The sequence below is a fragment of the Propithecus coquereli genome, unplaced genomic scaffold, assembly GCF_000956105.1.
Source record: "Propithecus coquereli isolate 6110/MARCELLA unplaced genomic scaffold, Pcoq_1.0 Scaffold104, whole genome shotgun sequence".
In the NCBI taxonomy this organism is placed as follows: Eukaryota; Metazoa; Chordata; class Mammalia; order Primates; family Indriidae; genus Propithecus; species Propithecus coquereli.
Window position 1 is genome coordinate 3,938,098 of NW_012134303.1, and position 18,403 is coordinate 3,956,500.

The 18,403-nt window shown below is 37.2% G+C and overlaps 1 protein-coding gene across 1 annotated transcript in view; it reads left to right on the forward strand.

Annotated features, from left to right (window-relative positions):
- The first annotated feature begins 832 nt into the window (after nucleotides 1-832).
- Nucleotides 833-18,403, forward strand: part of RNF128 (ring finger protein 128, E3 ubiquitin protein ligase) — an 82,167-nt gene continuing 64,596 nt past the window's right edge. The window contains exon 1 of the mRNA XM_012645594.1: nucleotides 833-1,238. Coding sequence (XP_012501048.1) covers nucleotides 833-1,238 — 406 coding nt within the window. The remainder of the gene's footprint in view (nucleotides 1,239-18,403) is intronic.

Below are 18,403 nucleotides of genomic sequence, written 5' to 3' on the forward strand. Positions count from 1 at the left end.
AAAATTAAACCTTGAACAGTCTTTTTTAGAGTATGACACATGGGACATAAAAATTAATGGAATGCAGCAACTCATAGGTATCAACAAATATTTGCCTGCCTACCATGGGCAAGGTACTGTACTTGGAAGGAAAATATCTGTAGGCACTAAAATGTTTACTTTCCAACAAATAAACAAGGTAGCAGAGGATATTCCTTGGGGAGCCTGCTAACCAAAAAAAAAAAAAAAAAAAAAACCAAAGACACACACACACACATACAAAGAAATGAGAGGGAAAAAGGCAGTAAAATCTATTAAAATTACAGATCTTAACTTATTCCTAGCCGAACTGGTTGATAGCATATTTCAGCAGGGCTTGGAAAACCAGTTTAGTGTTTTAGATATTCTGAGAGAGGTGACTTTCAGCTTTGTCACGTGGGATTCCCAAGAGTCCAGTTCCTCATTCCAATCCACTCCTTGTTTATGAAAATGCATTAGCTACAAGAGTAAGAAGAAAAAAATTGCACTGCAGGAAGTCATCCTGGATCCTAGTCTGGTTCCTGATAAGTTGACATGTAGAATAAAGTTGATGGTGTTATTTATGCCGAAGGTAGTCCTGGTTAAGGGTTACGTGTGTGTACAGTTGGAGGAGGGGAAGGCAAATGGGAATGTAGATAACTAAAGTGAAATAGAGCTGATGCAGTCAGAGCTTATGTTGCTGGAGGTGAGATCGGTTTCCTACCTGCAACTGAAATTTCAAACTTCTGTTTAGCAGGGACATGAGTGGACAATGGTGACTGATAGTTGGAAATATCAGCAGACATCTTAAATTTTATGCTCATATGAACGAGCAATGAACCAGGAGAATAAGTCCAGGGTTTTTTGGCTCCTTGTAATCTTTACCTTTTTACTTAAAAGTACAGCATCTTTTTCAATGAACGCCTATGTGACTGTGACTTATTACAATGAAACCAGCAACTACACTACAGTGGAGACATGTGAGTGTGGTGTTTATGGATTAGCCTCACCAGTGGCTAATGCCATGGGGATGGTGGGCATCCCTAAGAACAGTAACTACCAAGCTTGTGACTACAACACTGAGTTTACTAATACTAAGAAGCCCTGGATTGCGCTGATAGAAAGAGGTAATTGTACATTTTCAGAAAAAATTCAAATAGCAGGCAGAAGAAATGCTGATGCTGTTGTGATTTACAACGCTCCAGAGACTGGCAACCAGACGATACAGATGGCAAATTTTGGTAAGTAATAATGGATTCCCAAAGAGGGTTAATGCCTTTGCTTACCTTAAAACAGTATTTCCGTCTAGAATTACTCTAGGATCTGGCAATGAGGTTGTAAAACAATTTTACTTTAAATTTTTTTGCCTGGCACTTCTTGGCATTACCTTATTATTATTTGATGTTTTTTCTGAATTTATCCCAAGGACAATAGCAATTCATGAAGTGGTTCCTATTTTATTTCAAGTTTTCTTAGCAGAATCAGTTTTCTCAGTGTGCTTACATAATTGATTTTTAATAAACTGTGCCTTTACCTCTGAAAATTTAAAAAAAGTCTTAATTTCATTATTAATTTGTACTTTTCAGTTTGAGTCATTTTCTCCTGCAAAAGGGATTGTATATATTCAAGTATGTGAAACTGCAAAACTGATTCATTGTTATGATTAAACAGTAGCATATTGTAAGTGTATAAAATGTTACAGAAATGAGAATTTGACTCTACTGTGTGCAGGTAAGATCTGAATCTGTTTGCAGGACTAATACATACAAAACTACTCTGCAAAAAATGTTACCCATTGAAAAGGCTATTGCATGTATAGGATAACACTGTGATTCACATCAAAATTAAAGATTTCCCTTAGAAATGTTTGCTAATAACTTCTTAAATAAATAGCATCATCTAATTTATTAACTTTGTAAAAGGGATTTGCTTCTGAGAATTACTGGTTTTATTTTATTTTATTTTGTAAAAAATGACACTTTCCAAGTAAATGGTTTTTTAAACCAACAAAGAAGTTGACTTCTAACCCAAGTTTTCTACACTGTGGGCGGGTATATGTATTTTTTGCCCCAGACTTGGCCAAAGGAAAAAAAAAAAAAAGGAGTAATTTCCATCAAGGCAAGAACTGACAGTAAATGAATACAATATTTTGATAATTGGTGTTACCACCACCAAATCTGGCCTGTAAGAAAATTAGTGCAAATTAAATTAAACAGATTTCAGAGTTATAAAAAGGAGAAAATCAAATTTGTGTGAAGAATAATAGAGCGCTTGGAACATTCCAAGTTGTATACATACAATATGGCAATTTAGTACGAATGTTAGAAAAACAGTCTACTTGTTGCCCTGGGTATTGAAAAACCAGGTAACATGGTGGTCTTTCAGCAGAACAAAATTACTCAGTAGTACAAAATCCCATTTGCTACCTTTTGTAATACATCCTGGACATTGCCGGGGCTCAGTCACTCAAATATTTTTTATTTTCAAGCTAAGAGCATCTCATGAGCTTTCCCTGTATGTTCCTATATTTTTACAAGTGACTTTTATTTTTGTAGAAAGAAAGCAATGCCACTCTCTGATGAAAATTGAGGATTAAACCTGTTCTAAAGAGTCTCTTTATATTTAAACTTAGAGATCCTGAGTACTCTAGGTTTCCTTTTGCTTGTACAATCACCATCTGCTTATTTACTCTCCGGCTGTTTTTAAAGTATAAACATTGTCAAACTAAATCGTGGTCCTGTTCTCAAAACTTGCTTTGCAACCTGTAGCAGGGACCAACATCTAATGCAGTGTACGTGCCCCACCACTGAATTTGAAATATTTACCAAAGGTCGCTCACAGTAAATCTCTCCAAAAAGTATGTGCACAGTTACTCGAATAGAGTTTGGCTCTGAACAGAGTTTTTAAAAGAGGCAGTTAGACGTATCAATCGATATATAGCTCCAATATAACCAAAGACACGTGCTCAAAAACATTTTTAAAACTACAGCGCCACCCCTAAAGTAAACAAATACATCAAAAATGATAGCATAATGATAGAAACTGTAAGAGTTAACATTTATTGGCATTTACTGCACGCTGGGCTCTGTTCTAGGGCCTTTATTTTATTTAATGCTATTGTTCTTTAACATTTAATGATCTCAACCCCAAATAATTCAAACTGTAAGTTTGGAGTTTTGCAATTATAAGACCTGTCGACTAGTGTGTCATTGGATTTCTTCTTTCCCAGAAATACCCCTTATATAAGAACTATTCTATGACGTACTTGACAAATACAAGGAAGCAAGTGTGGATATGAAAACTATATGATCAGCTTCTAGATTATTGAAGACTGAGTCATTATTTTATAACATAAGCCTAAATTTTGTTGTTGCCATCTTTTCATTAGTGTCTTGTTTTGACACAGAGTGGGGGAAACAACTCATCCTCCTATAAAAGCTCGTGGTTTCACTTTCCATCACTATATCTTTTTTTTTTTTTTTTTTTTTTTTGAGACAGGGTTTTGCTCTGTCGGCAGGGCTAGAGTGCCGTGGCATCAGCCTAGCTCACAGCAACCTCAAACTCCTGGGCTCAAAGGATCCTCCTGCCTCGACTTTCCAAGTAGCTGAGACTACAGGCACAAGCCACCATGCCCAGCTAATTTTTCTACTTTCTGTAGAGACAAGGTCTCACTCTTAGACTGGCCTCAAACTCCTGGCCTCAAGCAATCCTCCGGCCTCAGCTTCCCAAAGTGCTAGGATTACAGGCGTGAGCCTCATCTTTTATGATTTCCTAAAAACCACCTTTTCATAAAACCACACTGGAGCCCCCTCAGGCCTATGCACCCTTCCACTCTTCCTTGGCTCCCCCTACCTCTTCATTCCTTCAGTCCCATTTTTCCATGCTAGGCTTTACTAGCCCTTCCACAGTGGTGTGTCTATTTACTTCTTACTGATGTCAGTGCCTTCCAGCCAAACACCACTAGCAACAGACTTGTAGTTTAAAAAGTTAGATTTATTACTTGTCGCAGCAAAGGGAGATCACATACTATGAGACACCATGGGACAGCTCAGTAACAGGGTGTTAAAAAGGATTTACACATTTGGGCTTGCTTTAGGTGATTTGTGGGAAGGTTTAAGGAAGTGGGCTGTTGACCAACCATCCTAGTTTCCTTGAGATTGAGGGATTTCCCAGGATGTGGGACTTTCAGTGCTAAAAGCAAGAAACTCCTGGGTAAACTGGGACAAGTTGGCCACCCTAGCTAGCTTTGTTCTGAACTTGGATGCTGTCAGGAAGTGAAGGTAATTCTGTGATTGGGTTTCTAAATAAATCTTTTTTATAAATGGGGAAGCCTACCCCAAGGTCAAAGCTATAATTGGCAAAGAAGGAATAGTTGCTATATTAGCTGGGATAAGGGGATATTTGGTTATTTCTGTGGCTTGGACACAGTCCATATTTTATCTGTGTTCAGACACTTACCAAGTGGTCTTGTTTTAGTCTTGATCCATCATGGTCATAGAAAGACCTTCTCTAATGTTAATGTTTTCTGAGATAGTTTATGTTCAACAAGAAAACACCAAGGTTCCAATCGGTAGTGCTAGGTCAGGTCCTGCATATCAGGGGCTACTTGTCTCTTTCTCACTGACAATCCACTTTGCCCACTATTTTACTACTATGCAAATACACTCCCTCCCCGCATGTCCTTTTACATTTCTGTGCCTCCCCATCCCCTACAGGCTGCCTTGAAGGGCCCCAATAAGCCTAAGGTATGCTTCTGCACCCCTTTCCTCACATGGTTTCATGATGTGGGTACAGAATGTCCTTACTCCTGGGCCCAGTCTATTTACAGCCTCCCTACTAGCAGTATTCTTTTTCTGAAGGGGATAACTTCAGTCTGAGAAGAGCTTCCACTGAGGAGGAATAGTGTATAGTCTAATACTTGGAGGTAAACTTTTAATTCAAAGTTTCCCAATTTTCTGTGTCCAACAGCAATTTCCCAGTTTGCTACTGGACTTCCTCTTTGGGTCATATCCTACAATGGTGAATGTGTCTATATCTACCCACAAACATAAATGCCTATATGTATGTATATATATATATATTCATATTCTAGCTTACCAATAAGAATAACAAGGTTTTGACTTGACATTTTGATGAGGTTGGAAATAGAAGGATATGCTTACCATGTCCTTAAGTAAGTATGTAACTTCTTAACAATCCTTTTCAAATGCTGCAGAGACAGCAATCCAGTTCTATCCCAGATGTGCAAGAAAAGTCAGGACTCCTGAGCTATCCAAACAGAAAATTCAGAACATGTTAAGTACTTGCTTGCCAAGCAGACAGTTTTTGAAAGTTAAATATACTATTTATAAGTAAATTGCCTTAAGAAATGCTTAGATTTGAACATAGTTTATGTCAGCAAAGTCAATAATTTGGGAGGGATGAAATGGTTCTTACTCTCTATCATTTATCTCTGTTTGATATGTCCAACAAAGTAGATTACAGCGAGGCTTACAGCATTTCAGAACCCCCAAAACTCACCAATCCCAGAGCAATTAAGTTCATGGAAAGGAAGGGTTTAATCAAAGCAGCAAACTCATATGCTTTATAAAAATATTTTTCTAGAAATGAAAGGAGAAATAAAAGCATATTATATAAATGAAGTGAGAAGGTAATTTTTAAAAACTCTTCAAAAAGACTCAGATATAGACATAAAGAAGAGCATAATTCAAGAAAACCAATCAATTTCATTTCAAATGAAATTCAAACCAGTCTAGCTTTTTAGAGAAAATAAATCTTACTCTGTTTATAATCCTTCAGCCTATGACACTCGTAAATTCAAACTTCTTTCTATGTTTTTATCCAGCCCTGAATCACCTGGCTCCTGCCTACCACTCTTTTTTTTGTTTGTTTTTGAGACAGAGTCTCACTCTGTTGCCCGGGCTAGAGTGCCGTGACGTCAGCCTAGCTCACAGCAACCTCCAACTCCTGGGCTCAAGCTATCCTCTTGCCTCAGCCTCCCGAGTAGCTGGGACTACAAGCATGCACCACCATGCCCAGCTAATTTTTTCTGTATATTTTTAGTTGTCTGATTAATTTCTTTCTATTTTTAGTAGAGACGGGGTCTCGCTCTTGCTCAGGCTGGTCTCGAACTCCTGAGCTCAAACAATCCGCCCGCCTCGGTCTCCCAGAGAGCAAGGATTACAGGAGTGAGCCACCGCGCTGGGCCCACTGCCTACCACTCTTGATCTCACCTCTAATCTCACCTCCTCTCACTCCCCCCTCTCCCACTCACTGAGCTCTTGTCACACTGGGTCCCTTTCAGTCTTTCAATTCCACTAAACTTTTCCCTGCCCAAGAGCCTGAAAGTAACCCTTGCTACCTCCCTCATCTTCACTCCCACACCAATTAAATATAAGGTCCTATTGATTCGACCTTCAAACATTTCTTAAATCCATCCACTTTTCTACCTCTACTGCTTCGACCCAAGCCCAGGCCGACGTGATCTCCACCTAGACTACTGCAATGGCCTCCCAACTGGTCTCCCTGCTACTCTAATGGATCTGCAGAGTCTGTCTTCCACACAGTAGCCAGAGTGATCCCGTGGAAAATGTAATTTGGTCTCAATTAGAATAAAATCTGGGCCTTGAACCCAGGTCTACAAGGCCCTATGTGATCGGATCTTATCCTATGCCCTTCTCACCCACATTACCACGCCTTATCTACTCTGGTCTTTTTCTGCTCCCTAACCAAGAGAAACATGTGCAGGCTTTTGCATTTTGCTGCCCCCTCCTTCATTTTTTCACATCAGGCTGCTTCCAAAATATAACCATGTCTACTATCACCAGCCTAGTGCAGGCTACTGTCAGCTGTCACACTGACTACTGTGGACAGCCTCCAAACCGGGCTCCCTGCTTCTACTCTTGCTCCCTACCCCATATATTCTCTACACAGCTGCCAGAGCCATCTTCTAAAAATACACATCACTCTCTTCCTCAAAGCCCCCCCCCCCAGTGACTTTCCATTGTTATTCAAATCAAATCCAAACTTTACTATGCCTAAAAGGTTTGTATGATCTGGCCTTTGCCTACCTCTCCAACCTAACAGTCCACTCCCCTTGTCCCTCACGATGCTTCAACCACTCTGACCTTCGGACATTTTCTCCAACACATGAAGCTTTTTCTGCATGAGACTCTTTTTGCTTGCTTTTCTTCCTCTCACCACAACCACTGTCACACAGAGCATGTCCTCTAAATCCCGGTTTAAATGTCTTTTCCTCTAAGGGGTCTCCCTTGACCTTACCCACATATTTCCCATCAAAACCTGTGGCTCGATTTTGTTTGAATCTCTTATAACATGAAATGATTTTATTTGCCTATTATCTGTCTCTCCCACTAGACTGTAAGCTCCAGAGGACAGAGACGATGTCTGTCGTGCTTGCCATTGTATCCCCTGCGCTGAGCATAGCACACGGTTTTCACTAATCGTTGAAGGAATGAAAGTTTAAGGAACTAGAAAGCAATTCCCTTTTATGTATGAAAAGATGGACAAGCTTAAATGAAGTTGATTAGGTGAATTCAGCAAGATAACTGCATTTTTAAATAGTTTTTATTTTTGCTGATATGAGTAATAAGTGAATACATTCTCCTTATAAAAAATACTAAAGATATAATTAAAGTCTCCTCCTTCACTACCACCTCTAATCCTACTACCCTTCTAAGAGATAACTATTGCTATGCATTAAGTATATAATTCCATGTCAGTAAATTTAGATTTAAATTGAATTCATTCTTTTAACTATTGCATAATATTCCACAGTGTACACACACACAATTTATTTAACTACTCCTTTATTAATGGACATTTGAGTTGTTTTCAATGCTGCTCCTTTACAAATAGTACTTCAATGACCATAGTTATTACTGATACACAAGAAAGCTATTGATATTGATCCTGTCTCACTGTTGATGGTGATCTTGCATCTCACCACCTTTCTGAACTCCTATTAATTTTAATAGTTTGTCCATTGAGTCTCCCGAAGTTTCAAGATAAATGATTATTTTCTCTACAAAGTTTTGCCTCTTCTTTTAGACTAATTATACCTCTTAATTCTTTCCAATGGTCTTATTCCATTGTCTAAGGCTACAATAGCAGTAATAGTGTACATCCTTGACTTGTTCCTGACTTTACTAGAAAGGGCTCCCACTGTTCTACCATTAAGTATGTTATTTGATAGAAGTTTCTGGGAGATACTCTTTATCAAGTTTCAAGACGTCAGTAAGGCTTTTGAATTTTGTTATTCTTATTGGTAAGCTAGAATATATATACATGTTTGTAGATAGATATATTAACAGATATATTCACCATTGTAGGATATGACCCAAAGGGGAAATCCAATAGTTTACTGTCATCTTGGAAAAAATAATAGAGTGGAATATGGAAGCAATAGGTAAAAGGGACAATTTTGTTTTTCTATTTTTTCAAATATAATTTTATTGATGCCCTACATAAAAGAATTGAAAAAAATTTCATTGCTTTTACATATGACCCCAAGTTGAGTGTCAAGCTGTAAGGCACAAACAAAAATTTTAAAATTTTGACAAATTTGGAAAATTGTTTATTAAAAACAAGATGAAGTACCATAGTGAGTAGTAAAGAATAATAAATGTAGAGACAGATATAAAATAGAAAAGTATGGGCAAAAAAAGACAGATTTATAAGCAAAATTTGACAATCACATTGTATTGCAAGTTAACTAAAGAATGACAAAGTTATTTTAAAAGTTGACATGATCATGGGATGTACTAGCAAGTATATAACAGGTTAGGTCTGGAAAATAACTCAGCTATGCTTGGAATTCGTGACTCTTTTCAAACATCATAAGCCTTTGTATAACCTGGCTTATAATAATAACATTTTAATATCTCTTTTGTACTTTCACGCAAGTGCACAAGTATCCCCCCTCCCTTGGGTACAGGCATGTACAAATATAACTGCATAAAAGTGTATGTTTACGAGGGAATCAAGATATAGTACCTCTGGACACTGATTTCCAAAAAAATGGCAAAATGAGTAAATTTACTGTGAGCCCTTTAAAGAACATTTTATCTCCTTTTTCTCCATTTTAAAATCAAGGACGATTTTGTGAGTCTAAATATGTGCTATTTGTTCATTAACGTATTGTTTGTTTAACTCTTGGCCTTTTCCTCCTAAATTTTTGATGTTTTATTTATTACGTTTTGCTGCTAGGACATTGATTTCCCCCAGAATTACTGGTAATTATTAGGAAAGAATGTGTGTGTGTGTGTGTGTGTGTGTGTGTAAATACACACAAAACAATGCCTGAGCAAGATTGTATAAAGTAGGCTACTTCCTCTTAAGTACTCTCTCCCTCTCATTTCAGCAATCCTTGGTTCCTAAGTGCTCTTACCCCAGCTACCTCTCTTCCATCATTCAAGCCTACCTTCCCTAGGCAGCAAGGACTTCATATAAATAAATTATATCCATTTCCATCTAAACTTGCAAGTCCTGTGTCCTATTGATTTAGAGAAGTGTTGGATATTCAGGAGCTATTTTGATAAAGTGGCCCCTAGGGGGTGAGGAGGGTTTTCACTTGTTGTGCCTGGAAACAAACAACACATCTTAAGGGGAAAAAACAGTTTCTAATAGGGATACTATCAGACCTTGGACAGAACTGTGGAAGAGTGAATTTGAGGAACTTGTATTTCAGAGCATCCCTCGTCATATCATGTAAGCAACAACCTGTTCTACCTATGCTCAGGACCTGCTTTGAACACATACATGTTCCAGAGTATGGTAATGTTAATGATAACTTTTTAAATTTTTAGATGTATACTGCATTTTTATCCAAATTTTTAATAATATATATTCTCAGCATGACCTATCTAATGACTTCACTATGCAATGATAGTGACACAATGCGGTCACATAAACTAGTCTCTAGCAATAATCAATACATCGACATCGCCTCAGTGGAAAGAATAAATAGAAATGAAAATTTGCTTAATAATTCACTTGCTTTCCATTTATATTTTAAATGACTGTCTCAGTATCATTGCTCATAATAATTGGTGCTCTTTATTTCTTTCAGTATTTTATGTGTTTTTCCTTCCCCTTTATGAAGGCAATTGTTAATAGTAAGTACTCTTTTAGCTAGGTGCTAAGTATTCTTGTAAGTATAATTATCTCAACAACTCCATGAGTACATAGTGTCAGTATCTCCATATTATATGTAAGGAAACTGAGGCACAGAAAGGTTGGTTAACTTCCCCATGGTCATACAGCTAGTAAGTTTCAAAGCTGACGTTTGAAACCTAATATTCTGACTTCGGGGTTCATCCTCTTAATCAGTACACAATAGTAGCTCTCTAGTGAGGATATACTTTGGAAGGCACTATAAAAAAATTGTACAAAAACATCATCATTGCCCTCAAGGAGGGACAAGTAGACACGGGAACTAATATATATACAACTAGTAGAAGGCAGAATATGAAAAGCTCTATCATAGGAGTGTTAAGGTTATTGGAGTGGAAGAGGTTAAGAAATTGTGAGGTCTGAGTGTTGGAAGGATCATCAACACTGATGTTAAAGTTATAGAATATGATAGCAGACAAGTCAAATATCAGTGCTGGGAATATAAAAGTGAGAGACTTATAGACAAGCAATCAGAAAGTGGAGTATTTCTGTTAAGATTTCAGAGGTTGGCTGGGTGCAGTGGTCTCACACCTGTAATCCCAGCACTTTAGGAGGATCACTTGAGGCCAGGAGTTCAAGACAAGCCTGGGCAACATAGCAAGACCCTATCTCTACAAAAAATTTAAAAATTTAGCCAGGGATAAGGCACAGGCCTGTAGTCCCAGCTGCTCAGGAGGCTGAGGCAGGAGGATCACTTCAACCCACCAGTTTGAGGCTGCAGTGAGTTGTGATCACACCAGTGCACTCCAGCTTGGGCAACAGAGAGAGATCCTGTATTTTTAAAAAATTAAATTAAATTAAAAAGAAAAATACTTCAGAGATTGAGCAGATTAGGATGATGATGATGTCCAGAGTATGGTCGTAGTGGAGGGGTAACTAAAGTGGAATGGAGACAAAATCCCTGAAGTTAAATCACACTGACGCCAGAGTGTTGGATGGTGGAAGGACTTGCGGAGGAGAGGATGGCTATGATCCAAATGAGAAAGTCTTCAGTAAATGTGGGGGAATGACTGAGAGGTTGGTCCATGACCAAACACGGAGGAAAGGGATAGAGGGTAGTAAAACCAAATGCCATGAGTCTCCAGGAAGCAGGGGATTTATTCATGAGGGTGGGGGAGAAGTAGTCTGGAAACAACAATGTGGGAGTGAAGAGACTCCTTATACCCTGAAATAAGTGGGCCATGGACAGATGAGCTGCCTCTGCTGAAAACAAATGAAGAAGTGGAGTCTTCATAGGTAAGACAGGTTTGAATTGAGTTAGGAACCACAGAGAACTCACAGTTAAGAGAAGATGAGGGAATTTTACAAGTTGAGCATGTGTCATGTAACCATGTGTCATGTTACCTGGATATCTGGAGGATGTGGCATAAAAACAGGAAATCGTTATAAAGAATGAGCACATTACAAAATTCTTTGGGGCCATTTTAATAAATCAAATGTCTGGGAAATGATCTGTTTGTTATGACTAATGCTAATTACCTCTCTCTGCATTGAGGAGATTAGGATTTTAGTTAAAAACTGCTAGAAACTCAGTCGAGGCCTTAGGATGTCAAAATTGTGATCATTAAATGCCTGAATACCCTGCATTCCAGAATTGAATTAAATCCAATCTACATTTACTTGTGTATATTTTTAGCTTTTCAGTGGAAATGTAAATTGAGTTCTTTTCCCCAAAGTAGTCAATTCAGCGGAGGAGGAGAAGTGTAGAATCAGTCAAATCGGATGTCTGACATGATTTTACTTCTAAAAACGTGAGCATGGACCAAATAACCATTTTTCAGAAATAATTTTTCAACAGATTTTTTTAACCTCCTATAGGATGCAGCCAGCATCTAAATGCTCAGTAACTTTTGCATAGTAATAAGATCGGCAGTTGGAGGCTACAGTGGTTAATTCTGAGAAATTTAGTACCATTTCAACCATACAAACAGGCAAATACTCTTAGAAAATTAGTCTTAACAAAAACCCAGGATATGAAAAAGACCATATTTACCAAAGGGCTTTGTGAGGACTTCTGATGGAGAGAAGTCAATCGCATTTTGTTTAAAGGAAGATGTGTAGTTTGACCATTTCACAAAGAACATGTACTTTCTCACCTGAAAACTGCAGCCCATTGCCTCAACAAGGGCAGACTGAAGAAGGCCTAAAGAGAAATACTAGGGCTCTAACCTGCTGCACATTACCACACGATACCTCGCCCACCTGGGAGACCTAGGGGCAAAGAGAAACCCTAGGGTATAAAGCCCTGGGGTGCTATTCATTCTTGTTTACACATCTATAGCCTGGACCAGGGGTAGCTCTGCAGTGGCTAAAAGGCAATCTCTTAGGGAGAGCAAGTTCTGGATGACAGTTGGGTTTTCTAACATGGGAATAAAAGAAAGTCAAAAAATGTGGTTCTTTTTTTTAAATCTAAAAAGCAAGGGTCTACTTATTCACTCAACAGATATTTACTACCAACTATTTGTCAGACACTCTCCTCCCAAGTTTTACACGTCATAGTTCTATCTCTGAGCCATCAAGCATGTGTGGATTTTACCAGAAGCAGTAGAATATACTAGTGATTCAGAGCATGGGCTTCGTGGGGAGACAGACCTGGATTTGAATCCCAGATCTTCTGTTTGTTTTCTAGCTGTGTGATCTTGGGCAAGTTACTAAACCACTCTGAATTTAGTCTTCTCATCTCAGTCATCTCATCTGTAAAATGGGAATGCTTGTAGTACTACTTTCTAGGGTGGGTGTAAGGATCAAATGTGATAATGCTTATATTAATAAAGAAAGCACTCCTCACAGTGTCTATTCTATAGTACATACTAAAAAATATGGTAGTAGGAAGATGACGCTGATGAAGTCATCCACCTTCTTGGTTTATTCTCCCTCTTCTTCACTTATCCATGTCTCTTTCTCACATTAAAATCTTGGGCAAAATTTATGTCCTATGAAAAGTATTTTTGATCAGTTTACCCTGATTTTTCCTTTACTTGGCACCTATACAACACTTATATACATAGTTTAGGTCATGGTAATTTACTTTATTGCTTATTTTTATGCATTCTTTTGCATCATTTGTATCATTCCTGAATTCTTAATTATCATAAACTAACAGGTTCATAGACTAAACATAAAAAATTATGAATCTTCCATGTCCTCCAGGAATTCCTTTCAACTAAAATGTTGTCTGGTGGTCATTCATTTACTGCTTAAGCACTTTTGGTGACAGGGAGCTCATTATCTCTCAAGGTAGTTCAGTTCATTGCTGGACAGCTTCGAGTTTTTAGTAAGTTATTTTTCAAGCTATGCCAGAATGAGCCTCCCTCTATCTTTCACACATTCTTCCTAGCTGTGCCTTCCTGAACAATGTAGGACATTAGACTGTTCACTATTTGAAGTTGTCTTCTATTTACTTTATATCATCCAGTCAATTCCCAATCAGTGGTATTCACTTGTTGCAGTGTTTTTTCCCTTTTACTAATGGTAGAATTTGAATTTCAATGTTTTTACTACTAAAATATTTCTTTTCTATTGATGGAGTAGGGGGAAATTCCTTCTGCTTTTCGAGAATGACTTTACTTTTTATGTCTTGGAGAAGGATTTGAGGGCCAGTCATCTGTGTAATGTGGTTTTTTGGGGTGTCTCAGGAATTCCCCTGCCTAATACTATTCCCCTCCATATTGATATGCTGTCCAAAATTTCATCCTTCATCAAAGCAGCATTCCTGTAGGTTTTAAGGGCTATAGGGTCATTGAGTCCCTCTTTAAAAGGCACATGGTCCCTGGTGGTCTAGTGGTTAGGATAAATAAATAAATGGCACATGATCCTGGGAAAAGTAACATTTAACCTTAACAACAGATATCATAACAGGGATTAATTCATTGATAGCACCCTGAGTGTAATACAGGAGACTGGATAAGGTGTGACCTGAAAGTGCTAGTAGACCGCTGGAGACCCAAGGACCTTATTTCATTCATCTCAGTATAATATAGCACTTTACACAGTGACTGACTCATACTAGACTCTCATTAATGAATGAATGAATGATTGAATGAATGAAAATGAATGAATGAGGCCGGAAAGGGGAGTATCTGCCCCCTCAAAACAAATATTACCTATTTCACAATTCTATCTATAGCCATTAGAGCATGGCAGCGCCAGAAAGGTTTGTGTTCCTCGGCTTACTTAATGACGCTATGTTGCTTCTTAACAGAGTGTACTTTTTATCTCTGTCTGCTCTCCCTGCAGCTATTTGGTATCTCATCTTTAGCTGGCAGTTGGGGACATGACTTCTTTGTTAGACTGCTTCTATATTAAGCTCTGGCAATAGGAACCTCCTAGATTACCACCAGTGATTCACATAGCTACATAGAGTGCTTACACCCACACAGGGTCATGGAGTGAAGAAATCAGATTCCAGTTCAGATCTTGTTTCACTGCACAATATTGTGGAATTAATTAACATTACTCTTCCACTTATCTATATAAGCTATTGGAGATGTAGCAATTTGCATCATACTATGTGAACTTGGGTAGAGTATTAAAAGCCTCACTAATTCTCACCAGCATTTAATCTAAGGTTAAAATATGGGGTTAGCATTTAAAGGAATGAGGAGATGATTAAGTTCCTTCAGAGAATTGAAACTCTTTTTAAGCAGTATATGGAAGCAACTATTTCCTGCAAATAATCTTTGCCTATTCATTAAAGCAGATCCAGCAGTGCTTCTCTTTGGCAGCATTTTCGTAGCAACTCATTTGTGTTATTGTATTACTTGAAAATAATAAAATACGTTTTGTATTTTTGTCAAAACTTTAACAGGAAGGCCTATCTGACAGCAGATCCCTTAACAATGGAAGAGTATTTTTAAAAATATGCAAAATGTCTATTTTCAGACATACAGAGTAATGTAATCAAAGCTAACAAAGTATAGAAATCTGCTTCAAAGAACAATGTAAACGATTTGAATTAATAGTCCAATTGCTTTTATGCAAATAAATACTTTCTAAAGCACTAGAAAAACTGGTTTTCTTGTACAAGGTAACTATTTCCAGTGCAGAATTTACCTATAACATGAATTTCCTTTATGTTATAAGAGATAGTCCTGGCCGCTCTCCAAAATAATGAAATATTACTATATTCTATAATTCCAATTATGCAACTTGCCAACTTCGAGCAAGTCTGATTTAGTAAAGTTTTACTCTATTTGCAAAATAATTTCATAGTGAAAGTAAAGTTCTATTTTCTTTATTCTGTATGTTTGGACTATACTTCTAGCAATGAAAAAAGTTAAATCTAAAAGAATATCCCCGTTGTTCATTTGTGGAAATTGTTCAAATTATTAGATGTCCTATAAATACTTCTCTCAAGAAGTAATGTCCTCAGCCCATTAATCTTCACTCTGTAAATACCTAAAACGTTAGTAAAGTGGTAAACATCAATAAAACATGTCTCCTTCAAGAAGTAATACCTTATAAATCTGCTACTTTTAGGCTTCCATTTAACTGGCCCTTAACCAGTAATTACATTTCTAAAACATGAAGTTATGGTGGTTTTGTTTTATTTTGTTTTACATTCATTTGGGACATTTTTCTGCTCTAACTTCTTATGGGAAAATTTCTATTTCCCTACAGTAAGATCTTGGAGATAGCATACTTTTTTAAAAAGTCTTCCCAAATCACATACCCTATTTGCACTTTAAAGAAAGAAAATATTACTCAGAATAGAAGGATAATTCAAAACTTTTTGCCTCCAGCCAAACAAAATTGCAAAAACAAACAAAAACCCCAATGTCCAAAATTTACCTTCATATAAATTTCAATTATTGCATAAATTGTATTCTGATTTCTGAGAAGCTAAACAATAAAGTACCATGTCCTACTGAAATATGAAAAAATTGATAACCCCAGTTCCCGTAATATGACTGTTTTCCGTCCCTGAGTCAATTTCACCCTTGTCTTTGACCTATCACTAGCATTCATAACAAAAGGAAAGCAGTGAAGATATACACAACAAAGGGCAAATTTCTAGTGCTCCAAGCACTACTGTTGCACCTGTAATTATTTATTCTGTTAACATAGCGTAAGCAATTATGGATGATGTGTTAGGAAACTCAAAGAACTATAATTTAATTGAGAGTATTGATTTAAATGAGTCTAGAAGAATTTTCAGTTTGATAAAATTAAAACCTTTTTGAATCTCAGGGGTATGCGAAGCTGATCTGGGTGCCTTAGGGAGAAATTCATAAAGAAAAATAGCCAACTATATTCTGGCCAAATTTTTTGAATGTCAGCACTGGGGGCGAGGGTAGAAAAATTAGGCTCTCTGGGTTCAGTCTAGTTTTGTGATTTGCCTCTTCTGAAGGTATTAGCAGGAATATGTGATCGACTAAAATGTGGCTGGCGTGCACAATTTACACAATTGAACTGTGTACAGTGCCATTTGACAGTGAAGGAAGTTATTGGGAAGATACTTGCTGGATATTTGCTACTTTACCACACTAGATGTTGAAAAATATTTTGATCCACTAGAAATACATGAATAATTTTTGTTAAAGAAAACACAGATGCTAATTCCCCATTCTCTTCCATAAGCAAAACACCCATTTGATTTAGCAGTCCATAGCCTTAACCACTCGGCCACCTCGTCCTACGTTCACCCATTTGATTTATAGAAAAATATGCTTGTTTATAGGAGTAGGCCTCTGATTCCTCCCCCCTTCCCTTGGGGTTGGCAGGTGGCAGTGGAAATGCATCTTGCAAACCCTGCAAAAATCTAGAATTAGCATCTAATCCTTCACAGATATCCTCTTGTGGATGATAGAATTATTTAGTTGGTTTACATATTTATGGAGAGATCGCCTGACAATATGATCATCTTGTTTCATAAAACACAGAGGAGCTCCTAAACACATAGCAAAGTTTTTATTTATTTGGGCCTAGATGGTATTTTAAATCTTCCTTTTGAGACTAGCTAAGTGAGCCAGACTTATCTGTGCCAGAAAGACTAGTGAATTTATATTTAAGGTTTATTTCTTGCACATTATAGTTACAGTGGGATTCCTTTGCTCAATCTACTGTACAACCAGATGACACAGCATTTTTTTTGTTCCAATCTTATAAAAGAAAGGCCCAGCAGAGGGCACGTTGAGCATTTCTATGGCTAATCCAAACACCTCGGTGCTTGTTTCAAGCATATGTAAACAGTAACGTGATATATTGGCACCTGAAATCAAATTTCCAATGTTTTCTAACACCAAATGGCAACTTTTTCAACGAAGAGACCACTAAAGACATTCAGCCAAGGTCAGCCAAATAGATTTAAATAAAACAAAAATCAATCTAATTGATTATTTTAAAACTAAGCATCTTGAATGTAAATAAGTTCCCGGAATGAGTAAGATCAGTGAGTCCATAGACTCTCTTTGGTAGCTGCATGCTCGTGAGAGTAAGGTGATATGCAGAAGATAAATATGCTAAAGTATGCCATTAATTTAATTATCTGCATGAGGCTAGTCCACTGGCAGTGTTGAAATCTCAGGCTAACTTTCTTTGATCACTCAGCATGCTTCAAAGTCATCTCTTATGGGTCTGAAGAGAATGCCTCTGCAAAGCATAAGATGAAAATGTGCTGAAAAATGCATTTCAAAGCCAACTCCAAGTGTCTTGTTATTATCTGCTCTTTTGTATTATCTACATCACTGCTTCCCATCTACTGGTATCTATAATTAAGATCTGACTCAATTCTTTTTTAAAGACTAATAAATAAACAGCAAGCCTGAGAAAACTCCACCTTGCTTTAGGTAGAAAATGAAATTCAATTCAAAAAAAAGAAAAAAGTTGATTTCAATATCTAAAAAAAAATTCAGTAAGGCAAGGTTATTGTTTGTGTTTTAAGTGTATAATTCTTCTAAGAGAAAGATCATCAGAGCTTTGGTAAATGACTACCACTTTAAGCATGAATGCCTTCTATTCCTAAACATTTGACAAACTACAATGAACCAGACAGCTACTTATTGCAAGACACAAGTTCCCTTACATTTTTCACTTTTTTTCTGCTTACACATCTAAAATATTACTCAACTCAGCTATTTATTTTCTCATCACAGAATTTAAAATCTTGCTGTTTCCTCTCCTATTTTAATAACCCTTTGCCATAGTTAATATCATCTATGTTTACATGACACTAAAATAAATAAAAGATACTAATTGTACAAAGCAACTGAAC